We start from the raw sequence: 12,043 nt of genomic DNA, 5'->3' as shown, positions 1-12,043 counted from the left end.
CCAGTAGAGCAATCACAGATGTGAAAGTAATCGAAGGTAGAGTTTACAACTAAAACAATCATACAATGTGATGGTAAAAGCATGAATGAAGTTTTGGTAGGTTTGGGGGAAGAAAATGTCCAAGGAATTTTTATAGGAAAAAGTCTTTGGGGTAAATCAATTATGCTAGAATAAATCTCCCAATACCTTTTTAAAAAACACAAATCATGAATTGCTTTAAAAAGAACTTGCAAAAATATCAAAAGCTAGAATACAAAATGATAGCCTTTCAATGGATTATTAGCAGGCCATTAAAATGGTATTTTGAAGAAGGGCCCACAATTTTTCTTTCCAGGGGAAGGCATTGAGACCCATTGGAAAATTATTGGAGATGTGATTATAATCTGGAGGGTTTAATGTCCTATTCTTCAAGTTTCTTTCATTTTTCTTTTTAAAAAGGAATACATTAAGTCTTTCTGAAACATAATTCTCCTATTTTAGAACTTTCCATAAAATAAACTTTATGAGGGTATATTTAACAACTTACCTTGTAGTCATATATTCTGCCCTATGACCTAAAGGATAAGATAAATATAATCTGAAAACTAACGGAACCAGAAGGATATTTCTTGTATAACTGTACAACACGTGTGCTAACCAGATTTTCAATCCTCAATTATTTATAATGTAACTGTTCATATTTATTTCACAAGAAGTATGCTTACATACAAGAAAAATAGTTTCCTACTACAGAGAATTTTAAAACATTGTTTCTTATGCAGAATAAATAATATTTATGCTATTAAGTGAAGCAAAACAAAATTTGAACCAGGAGTACCAGTCTCTGCATGCATACATAATGAATTATTCACAGAAAGAGAAAAGCTTGCCGGTATGCTTTGGGGAATGAACATATTGCTTTCATGAGTTAAAAATAATTTAGGATGTATCTATTCTTAGGAAAGTAAATATTTAATGATGCCACAAAAAGATATATGACTTTATTTGAGCCCAATAAAGTTCTATATATCCTTCATACATTTCAATTATGTATAACTTAGCAATTCTGCAAAAGCCCCTCTGAAATAAGTAGACAGTTTGTTGTACACCAACTGTCAAAAATGGATAATCTGTAGAAATTAAGACAACAAAAACAAAATAAATTTCTACTATAGTAGTTTACCAAATAAAAAATTGGGGGTCCAAATTGTATTCAAAAAACACAATTCTGGTAGTTTGATGGGGAAAGAATTCATTTTTTGCAAACAGACATATACATTATTATTATAATATAATAATGGCATGATTTAGTTATACCGGTAGTTTATCTGACACTTAACTATACTATTATTTAGCACTACTCATATAAGTTCCTATAACAGCACTGATTGCTGTTTTTCATAAATGATTACTTAGATTTTGTTTCACAACACAATTTCCATAAATATAATTCTGGTTGTGTAAAAGAGGAAACAAGAAATACAATCATATATAATACTTTAATCATATTTTAAGACTAATGAGCTGGTTTTAAAAATAGCAATTTAAATTTTTTTAAAAAATTATATAAGATGATCTTAAAACTGCAAAATAGTAGGTATCCCTGTACAGAAATCATGACACATTGGCAGACAATACAGTTAAAATTAAATTCTGTGGGTAATAACATTTTTCTTTTAAACTTGATTTTTGCATATCTGGAATAGCATGATTATAAATCCCATTTAAAATATGAAAGAGATTATCTGTGATTCATAACAATGCATGAAATCCCACTGTTAGAAGCATACCTGGCTGGTGCTTCACTCTCCGGCCTGTTTTGCTGCAGGGCCAGGGAGACACGACCTCCGGCGTAGCCGCCATCTTGGGGGCCGAGATCTCGCGAGATTTCGTGAGATCTCGGCCATTTCCTGGCCGATGACGTCGTCGGGGGCGGAGCCTGCCAGCCCTATAAAAAGGGCTGTGCAGGCTTGGGGCCTCCTTTTCGTCCCACGATGACAGAGCGAACACCCGGCTGGGGTTCGCTCTTTGCCTGGCAGCCATTTCAACTGCAGCCTCGTGGCGTCGACCATTCTGGGGAGGCTGCAAATTCGATCTGTTTTGGAGTCGCGGGGGGGGGGGGGCGGAGAGCTTGCTGGACCCCCCCAGTGGTCACAGGGGGGGGGGAGAATCTTCCTGGGCAGGGGCCTTACCCCTCTGGGGGCAGGTGTTTTCCTCCCTTTTGGCCCGGGTGGCCAGGTTCGGGGGGGTGCGGCCTTGCGGGCCTGGTGAGGCCTTCTAGCCCTCAGGCCTTGGGAACCCAGGGGTGAGCTTTTTCCTACCCAATACTCTTATTGGGTTATCGGGGCATCATCACCATTTGAGCTTATCAGCCTTTTCTTTTAAGGGATTTTATCTGACTCTGATGGCTCCTAAAATGCAGAAGCTTATTTCACCATCAATGGAGTCTGGGGCTCGGCCAGAAGGGCCTCAAGGCCCACAGCCCGGGCCCGTTTAGGTCAAGAGGACACCCAAGTAGGGGCCAGGAGGGGGGGCAGAATGAGGGGTCCCCCCTGTTCATGAGTCTAACATGCCTGCTCATTTTTGGTCCAGGATCATCGAAGAGGCTGGATGATCTGGATGCCCGCTGGAGAGCAGTGTACGGGCCAGGTGGCACCATTCCCTCAGCTCCAGCAGCCCTTGGCAGGCCACCAGGTGAACCAGCAGCCCAGACCAGGCAGATGACAGCGTCACCCAGCTCAGTAGGAGCTGGGTCCACATGGATGGCTTCTACCCCTTTGGGGGCAGGTGAGATCGCACCACACCCAACACTTTTACTGCTCCTCCCTTTGACCAGTCAGGCCTTTGTGCCACCGAGTTCTGGGAGTGGGGTCAACTTGGGGGGTAATTCAGCCATCACCTGTAGTCAGGTTTGGGCTTTCCCCACTGCTACTGCAGTGACACAGGCCCCTTTGACGGTGTCCATGCCCTCATCAGGGTCGGGGGAGGCAACTGTAGGGACTCCCGTGGTCTTAGATCCTTTGGCCGCTGTGAGAGCAGCGGCCATCCCGTGGGGGTTACCCTCCACGCCTTTGAGTTGTCACCTCCATCCCACTGTCAGGGAACGTATTTGGAAAGGGGAGTATGTAGATATTTTCTCCCTCCTCAATAGGGAAGTTCCTAAAAAGGGGAAAGAAGATGAGGTGAAGGTAAATCAGCCCAAGAAGGTCAGGGTTAGCAGGTGCTTCAGCTCATGGCTGTATGCATACCTGACATATGCTTCAGTGGTGACTCAGAGGGAGCCAGCTCGGGCTCCCTCTATGTTCAGATATATTGACCTGATTGCCCGTGCTCATTTTGACTACAAGGGCACGGCGTGGCGCCACTACGATGAGGCCTTTAGGATGCGGGCGGCATTTGAGCGCACGCTCCCTTGGGATGTGGTTGTCCCCGATTTATGGCTTAATGCAACCCACATGTCTCGGGCTGGGGGAGGCTGCTGCACGGGTTAGTGGTCACTATATGGAGGATGAGCGGCAGCTCAGGCAGTGGGGGGAGGGTGCAGCGAAAGCTGCCCCTATATGTCAGGATTTTGCGGCCAAAAGAGTGTGTTTTCGTCCCTTCTGCAGATTACAGACACACATGTGGGAACTGTGGGGGCTACCATGCCACCAGCACTTGTATCAAACCCAAAGGGGGTTAAGGATAGGAAGGATGGGGCAGGGCCAGTTAAACGGCCCCCGCCTGCTGGGGGAAGAGGGGCCCGGCCCAGTTAAGCGGGGAGTTCTCGAGGAGTTGTTTAAGGAGTATTGTCCTTGTAGGAGGGCGGCTGCCCTCTTGCAGGGTTTTACCGAGGCATTCAGGAGCCCATATGGGGGCCTAGGAAGGCCTTCACGTCCGACAACTTTAGGTCATGAAGACATTGTTAGGGCTATAATTCAGAAGGTGGTGGCCGAGGGCAGGGGTGCTGGGATCTTTCCTGTGCCCGCCCTCGCCAGCTCTTCGGGTTTCCCCCTTGGGGGTGGCTCCCAAGAGGGACAAGTGGTGAATTTAGGTTGAGTCGCCACTTGTCTTTCCCGAGGGGTGAATCAGTGAATGATTTCATTCCTGACGAGCTTTGCTCAGTTCGCTATGCGTCTTTTGATGCGGCGGTGGCCACAGTTAGGAAGTGTGGGGTGTGAGCCTTATCGGTACATGCAACATTAAGTCAGCATTCCGGCTCCTCCCCATATGCCCGGCTTTTTAGTTAGGTCTGTTAGGTCCAGGTTGCTGGCCTGGCCTTTCTGTGTCAGGCTAGTGGTTTTCCGGACTCTTCTTGCATCTTCCGTATTCGGAAGATGCTGGGAGGTTGGGTTAGGGAGCGTCCTGCGCCCCCATCGGACAGTTTACAGGCGTTAACTGTACAGCAGCTGTCTTTTATTAATCATGGTGGGGACAGCCTATGTGCATTTCTGTGCGAGGCCCCCCTTTTTTGCAAGCGGCGGCCAGTGGGATGTTTTTGGGGCCCTTCGGGTCAGCTAGGCTTTAGCTTCCTCAGGGCGACAGGTCCCTCCGTGCTCCTCGGTTTTCTGACCTGTATTTTAGGCAGGGCGGGGTCTCCCCATCGGTGAGACAATATAAAACTGGCCAGTTCGGTAGGGGTGTCAGGATAGAGTTGGCGGCAGCCACCGATCAGTCTGCGTGCCCGGTGGCAGCTCTTTCTAATTTTGCATTCTTAGGGGTGTGGGGCTGGGGTACCTTTTAGACACTAGGATGGTACCCTGCTTACCCGCTACCAATTCTGGGTTTTAATGACTGGGGCTCTAGTCAGGATTGGCCTTGACCCCGCCGGATATGGAACGCATTCGTTCCGTAGCGGTGCTGCTGCCAGTGCTGCATTGTCTGGTGGTCAGCGGCCTATCTAGGTTATGAACGGCCAGTTGCAGTAATAGGATAGGATGTCAGGCTAGGGAACCTTTCTCTGCCCTCTTCTAGATGGTCCCACCAGGGCGAGACCGACGGCATTGCTGTGTGGCCACAGTGGTCTTTTGGGCTGGCCGCTTTGCAGCAAGAACCGCTATGGGGACCTGGCTGTCTTTGGGTCTGGTGGGTCAGCATCGTCTGGATGGGAGAAGGAGGCCTGCAAAGAGAGGGGTTTCTCCTGCTGCTCCTGGGAGGGCGGCACAAGAGGTGTCGCGCCCAGGTGGTCGGTCTTGCACCTCGGTGGCAATGACCTGTGTGTGCTTGGGGGTCTGGCACTGCCTTGCCACGCCCGTGAAGACTTGCGTATTCTTCGCAAAGCTTGGCCAACCATGCAAGTGGTCTGGTCTGAGATCCTCCCGAGGATCGTTTGGGGACGGCATTTCCCTTAGGGCCACTCACAGGGTCAGGAAGGGTGACTAAGGCTATGGGTAGGCTGGTTAGCAAGTTGGGTGGGGTAGTGGTTTCCCATCCCAACTTCACCATAGATCAGCCGTGGCTTTACTGGGCTGACGGTGTTCACCTGTCAGAACGGGGGAACACCATCTTCTTACAGGACCTGCAGCGGTCACTGCGCGAGCTGGTGCAGTTAGAGGGGGGAGTCGGGGTGCCAAGATAGAGATCTGACCCCCACTCCTTGGCAGGTTAGGGGCGGAAAACTGGGTGGTGTTTAGCAACTGCGTGTTCTCCGTTGGGCATCTTTGGGGATGATTCACAGGTTCTCTCCAAAGGCTCATGGTGGCTACCCGACCTGAGCAATTGGGGGAACCTGTCTTTAGGTCACGCCCATTTTCTTTCCCCTTGTAGGGGTTAGACGGCGAGACCTCCCACATGCAGGTGCATGGCAGAGATCCAGGTGAGGGCGGAAGTTTTTCTGACGTCACTTTCCGCCCCGGAAGCAATTGTTTGACCCTGCGGGTCCTTGTTTAGGGTTATAGTTAAATTTATGCTAATTTAATGAATAAATTATGCAAATTTAATTAATAAAATGACCCATTTTAAATCCAGCTATTTGTGTCCGTGTCGTTACTCCACCTCTGCTGCAATTACTCTGCTGGAACACATTTGGGATGAAAGACGTGCTTTCTCAGTAATATAATGAAGAAAGTGCCAGCTCCATGCTTTTGCCCAGAAAGTTTATAATGAATTCTACTCATTATGAGGCATTGTTTGAGCCTAAAGGAATGTAGTTAATAAATACTACAGCAGAAGATGCAAAGTAATGTTGTTAAGTGAGAAATATCTTGACTCTTAGGAATTACAATATAAATCAATCCACACAGTTAATTAGACACTAAATGGTCTTGCACCATGGGATGGCTAATTCTCCTTTTCTATTTCATACTGACTATTAGCGGTTTAATACCTTTACTGCAAAAATTATTAATTGCTTTATTAAAAGAAAGAAAAATATAATGATTCAATAAATTTTTAAAAAATAGTTTTATTTTGTCTTTGTAGTTTCCCCTTATCAAAGTGTTTACTGTATGATTAATTTGATATAATATGAGACAATATTTGCAAGCAGTATTCAATAATAGTATGATTTTTGGTTTACATCCCCTTAGTTTAGCATGATCCCTTAACAAACAGGAAGCATAGTTTACAAGCTATAAAACACGAACTTGTGTTTCATGCTAAATCCCCAAACAAACAGAAATGTATTATCACTTAACATAAAAAATAAATTGGGCACAAATCAAAATTATTATTTAAATATACTGCAATAGTGAAAACAGTGAATTGTTGGATTATTGGTGTTGAATTGTTGGATTATTGGTGTTCTCTGAGTTTGCTATTGGTATCTAATAATAAAGATGTATGCAACAGAAACCTACATTACCTATTATTGACCAATTCCTAATTTCAATATATGTCTGTAATGCATTTTGAATCATTTACCTTCTCCAAGTGTCCGCTGCAGTGAATCATGTTTTGCCTGAAGTTTTGTGATAAGATTGCTTCCTTCCAAGTACTCTCTGAATTTCTGTAGAGACATATATCTGTGTTTCTTATATGAATATTTTTAACCAAAATTAGTGGGGTTTCAAGAAAGAAAACAACTACAATTAGGTTATATATTACACAGTATGTAAAATCTAACATACCATGAAATAGAATTGTTCAGTTTCCTGCTGGTTAGCTCTTCTTTTAGCTATGCTAGGCTTGCTCAGGTAGGTCTCAGAAACTGTTGACTTCACAGACTCAGTTGAACGACTGTGCTGGAAGCATTCAGAAACATCATAGTCTTCAATGGTAACCATGTCTTGTATTGTCTGTGAAGTCGCTTCTGTTGTCTTTTTAACCTGGTGTTAACAAGTCCATTTAATCAAACAGAAAGGCACATCAAAATTTATTTCAAAATAAGAATGGAAAAGGGTTGAAGGAAATTAATCTTATGATAATTCATCTCTGATTGAACTATGGGATGTAAAACATATGAAATATGATGTTTCACTAGCTTCTATATACAGATTCCTCTTTTGAATTATCAAAACAAAATCAAAATCAAATAACAAATTAAATTATAGTCTCCGGTTTATTTATTTCAGAAATATACTGTGTATACGTCATGGTGTTTCTTGTAAGTATTAAATTCTTTTCAGAGACTACGCTGCAATATTACACAGCATTGAAAGGCCCTTGGTGCTCTCTGAACTGGCTAGTTTTCTTGAAGATGATTCATTATCTTAACTAGATAACATCATCAATGCTAGTAAAGAGTGTTATTTGCTGTCAATTTATTATTTGGTGACTTGCCTGTCTGTGTGCTTGGGGGCTGTCTTACAGATTCTTTGATTGGGCTGTTTACTGATGGCTTTTTGGCAGTTTCTTAATTGGGGTATAGCTTCCTTGATTGTTGGTCTAAAGTTGACCCCAAAGTTAATCTATGCTGATCTGAGTGCTGATTACTGGTGGAGAGTAGAATAGCCCAACCAAAGAGCCACTAAGTTGGCCCCTATCCACACAGACTGGCAAGTCACCAGAATATAAACTGATAGCAAATAGCACTCCTTGCTAGTACTAATGAAATTACTTAGTAAATTAGCCCCTGAACCGGTCCTCTGTTCGCCACTTCCTGAAAGGAGCTTGGAAAGAACCTTCTGCCCATGCGCAGAGAATTCTGCATATGCACAGAGTGTCTGACCAGGGTGTGCATGGAAAGCGTGTTTGCACAAAGCACACACTTCCAACACGATGCAAACTAGTAGGAAAGGTAAATAGAACCTATCCCTGGTACCAAGCACCACTCATTTCAACTCTGAGCTACACATATCTCCTAACCGCTGGGTGAGATCATCCAAGGGCATGGGGTGAAGTATCATCAGTATGCTGATGATACCCAGCTGTACATCTCCACCCTGTGTCCAGTTGGCAAAGCAGTGGAAGTGATGTGCCATTGCCTGGAGGCTGTTAGGGTCTGGATGGGTGTCAACAGGCTCAAACTCAACCCTGACAAGATGGAGTGGCTGTGGGTTTTGCCTCCCAAGGACAATTCCATCTGTCCATCCATTACCCTGTGGGGGGGAATTATTGACCCCCTCGGAGAGGGTATTCAACTTGGGCGTCCTCTTTGATCCACGGCTAACTTTAGAACATCATCTTTTGACTGTGATGAAGAGGGCGTTTGCCCAGGTTCTCCTGGTACACCAGTTGCGGCCCTATTTGGACAGGGAGTCTCTGCTCACAGTCACTCACGCCATCATCACCTCAAGGTTCGACCACTGCAACGCTCTGTACATGGGGCTACCTCTGAAGAGTGTTCTGAAACTTCAGATCGTGCAGAATGCGGATGTGAGAGCATCCCAGATACGCCCAAGTTTTGTCAACAATCCGTGGCCTGCACTGGTTGCCGATTAGTTTCCAGAGATAATTCAAAGTGTTGGTAATGACCTATGAAGCTCTACATGGTATCGGACCAGAATACCTTTGGGACCACCTTCTGCCGCACGAATCCCAGCGACCAGATAAGTCCCACAGAGTTGGCCTTCTCTGGGTCCCGTCGACTAAACAATATCATCTGGCTGGACCCAAGGGAAGAGCCTTCTCTGTGGCGTCCCGGGTCCTCTGGAATCAACTCCCTCTGGAGATTATTTATTTATTTATTTATTTATTTATTTATTTATTATTTGGATTTGTATGCCGCCCCTCTCTGAAGACTCGGGGCGGCTCACAACAAGTGAAACAAATCATAAATAATCCGACTAAATTTAAAATATTTGAAAATTTTAAAAAACCCATATACTAACAGACACACACACAAGCATACCATGTATAAATTAAACATGCCCAGGGGGAGATGTTTCAGTTCCCCCATGCCTGACAGCAAAGGTGGGTTTTAAGGAGTTTACGGAAGGCAGGAAGAGTAGGGGCAGTTCTAATCTCCGAGGGGAGTTGGTTCCAGAGGGCTGGTGCCGTCACAGAGAAGGCTCTTCCCCTGGGGCCCGCCAACCGACATTGTTTAGTTGACGGGACCCGGAGAAGGCCCACTCTGTGGGACCTAATAGGTCGCTGGGATTCGTGCGGCAGGAGGCGGTCTCGGAGATATTCTGGTCCAATGCCATGAAGGGCTTTAAAGGTCATAACCAACACTTTGAATTGTGACCGGAAACTGATCAGCAGCCAATGCAGATTGCGGAGTGATGGTGTAAGATGGGCATACCTAGGTAAGACCATGACTGCTCTCGCAGCTGCATTCTGCACGATCTGAAGTTTCCGAACACTTTTCAAAGGTAGCCCCATGTAGAGAGCATTACAGTAGTCGAACCTCGAGGTGATGAGGGCATGAGTGACTGTGAGCAATGAGTCCCGGTCCAGATAGGGCCGCAACTGGTGCACCAGGCAAACCTGGGCAAAGGCCCCCCTCGCCACAGCTGAGAGATGGTTTTCTAATGTGAGCTGTGGATCGAGGAGGACGCCCAAGTTGCGGACCCTCTCTGAGGGGGTCAATAATCCCCCCCCCAGGGTAATGGACGGACAGGTGGGATTGTCCTTGGGAGGCAAAACCTACAGCAACTCCGTCTTATCCGGGTTGAGTTTGAGTCTGTTGACACCCATCCAGGCCCCAACAGCACATCACTTCCACCGCTTCATTGACTGGGCATGGGGTGGAGATGTAAAGCTGGGTATCATCAGCATATTGATGAAACCTCACCCCATGTCCTTGGATGATCTCACCCAGCGGTTTCATGTAGATGTTAAATAGCAGGGGGGAGAGGACCGACCCCCGAGGCACCCCACAAGGGAGAGACCTAGGAGCCGACCTCTGACCCCCCACTAACACCGACTGCGACCGGCCAGAGAGGTAGGAGGAGAACCACTGGAGCACAGTGCCTCCCACCCCCAACCCCTCCAGCCGGTGCAGAAGGATACCATGGTCGATGGTATCGAAAGCCGCTGAGAGGTCAAGGAGCACCAGGACAGAGGATAAACCCCTGTCCCGGGCCCACCAGAGATCATCCATCAACGCGACCAAAGCAGTTTCCGTGCTGTAACCGGGCCTGAAACCCGACTGCTGGGGACCTAGATAATCGGCTTCTTCCAAGGACCGCTGGAGCTGGAGTGCCACCACCTTCTCAACAACCTTCCCCATAAAGGGAAGGTTGGAGACTGGACGATAGTTATTAAGTACGGCTGGGTCCAGGGAGGGCTTCTTGAGGAGGGGGCGCACGAGCGCTTCTTTATAGAGTGTTGGAAAAACTCCCCTCCCCAAGGAAGCGTTGGTAATCTCCTGGGCCCAGCTCCGTGTCACCTCCCTGCTGGCCGAAACCAACCAGGAGGGACACGGATCCAGTAAACAGGTGGCGGAACTCACAGCTCCAATGGCCTTGTCCACTTCATCAGGTGTCACCAGATCAAACTCTTCCCATACAGGTGGACAAGTACGTGCCTCAGTCACCTCGACTGACTCATTGTCAGTCGACTCTGTTTTACAATTGGAGTCGAGGTCAGCCCGTATCTGAGCGACTTTATCAGCGAAAAACGTGTTAAAATCCTTGGCACTACTCTGCAAGGGCTCCCCAACTCCCTCCTGGTTAAGAAGGGAGCGGGTCACCCTAAACAGAGCGGCCGGGCAGGATTCTGCTGATGCAATCAAGGTGGCATGGTATGCGCATCTTGCTGCCTTGGGCGCCACTTTGTAAGTCTTAATAAAAGCTCTTACAAGTGTTCGATCAGATTCAGACCTACTCTTCCTCCATCGCTTCTCTAGACGTCTCTTTTGGCGTTTCAACTCCCGGAGCTCCTCGTTGAACCATGGGGCTCTACGGGGTCTAACGCCACGGAGAGGTCGCAAAGGCGCAATCCGGTCAAGAGCCTTCACCGCAGCCCTGTTCCAGGCCTCCGCGAGAGACTCCGCCGAACTGTGGACGAGTGCCTCTGGAATAATCCCAGGCGCCGTCTGAAAGTCCTCTGGGTCATCAGGCGTCTGGGGCGGAACATCTTCATTGATTCCGCCTCCCTGCGGGGAAGGATTGGAGCCAGGAAGTCAAGCCGTAGTGGAAAATGGTCTGATCATGACAAAGGCAATGCTTCTAAGCCCCTTAGTCTCAGACCATTACTCAGTTGCTCGGAAAGGAATACCATGTCAGGTGCGTGCCCTCCCTCGTGAGTTGGACCCTGTACTACTTGGTGGCCATGAACTCCTGTGCCAACCCAGAGGTTTCGCCGAGTGACGGCAGGTTGAAGTTCCCCAGGACAATGAGTCCGGGGAACTCCACCGCCAACCTGGCTACCTCCTCGAGTAGCACAGGCAGGGCTTTTGACACGCAGCTGGGAGGCAGGTACATGAGAAATAAGCCCACCTGAACCCCTAAGTCCAACTTCATCAAGAGAGACTCGCAACCCGCAATTTCCGGAGCAATGAGTCTACGCAGGCAAAGGCTCTCCCTGGCTATAATAGCCACTCCTCCCCCCCTTCCCTGGGGTTGAGGTTGATGCCATATCTGAAACCCGGCTGGGCAAATTTCAGAGAGAGGAACACCTCCCTCTGGGCCCAGCCAGGTTTCAGTAATACATGCCAGGTCGGCCTCCTCATCCAGGATCAAATCCCGGATGAGGAGAGCTTTATTTACCACCGACCTGGCATTAAGCAGCAGCAACCTGAGCCCAGGGCCAGAGTTACACT

General features: G+C 47.3%; 1 protein-coding gene across 2 annotated transcripts in view; it reads right to left on the bottom strand.

Moving 5' to 3' along the window:
* SRGAP1 (SLIT-ROBO Rho GTPase activating protein 1) overlaps nucleotides 1-12,043 on the bottom strand; it is a 214,757-nt gene that overhangs the window by 43,413 nt on the left and 159,301 nt on the right. Inside the window, exons 9-11 of one of the 2 annotated variants that reach the window (XM_070755623.1) lie at nucleotides 7,026-7,223; nucleotides 6,820-6,904; nucleotides 527-554 (exon numbers count right to left, since the gene is read on the bottom strand). In XM_070755623.1, coding sequence (XP_070611724.1) covers nucleotides 527-554; nucleotides 6,820-6,904; nucleotides 7,026-7,223 — 311 coding nt within the window. The remainder of the gene's footprint in view (nucleotides 1-526; nucleotides 555-6,819; nucleotides 6,905-7,025; nucleotides 7,224-12,043) is intronic. The other variant, XM_070755624.1, reaches the window with a different exon arrangement.

Source organism: Erythrolamprus reginae, chromosome 6 (genome assembly GCF_031021105.1).
Source record: "Erythrolamprus reginae isolate rEryReg1 chromosome 6, rEryReg1.hap1, whole genome shotgun sequence".
NCBI classification, from domain to species: domain Eukaryota; kingdom Metazoa; phylum Chordata; class Lepidosauria; order Squamata; family Dipsadidae; genus Erythrolamprus; species Erythrolamprus reginae.
This window is presented reverse-complemented; position numbering and strand designations above follow the sequence as displayed.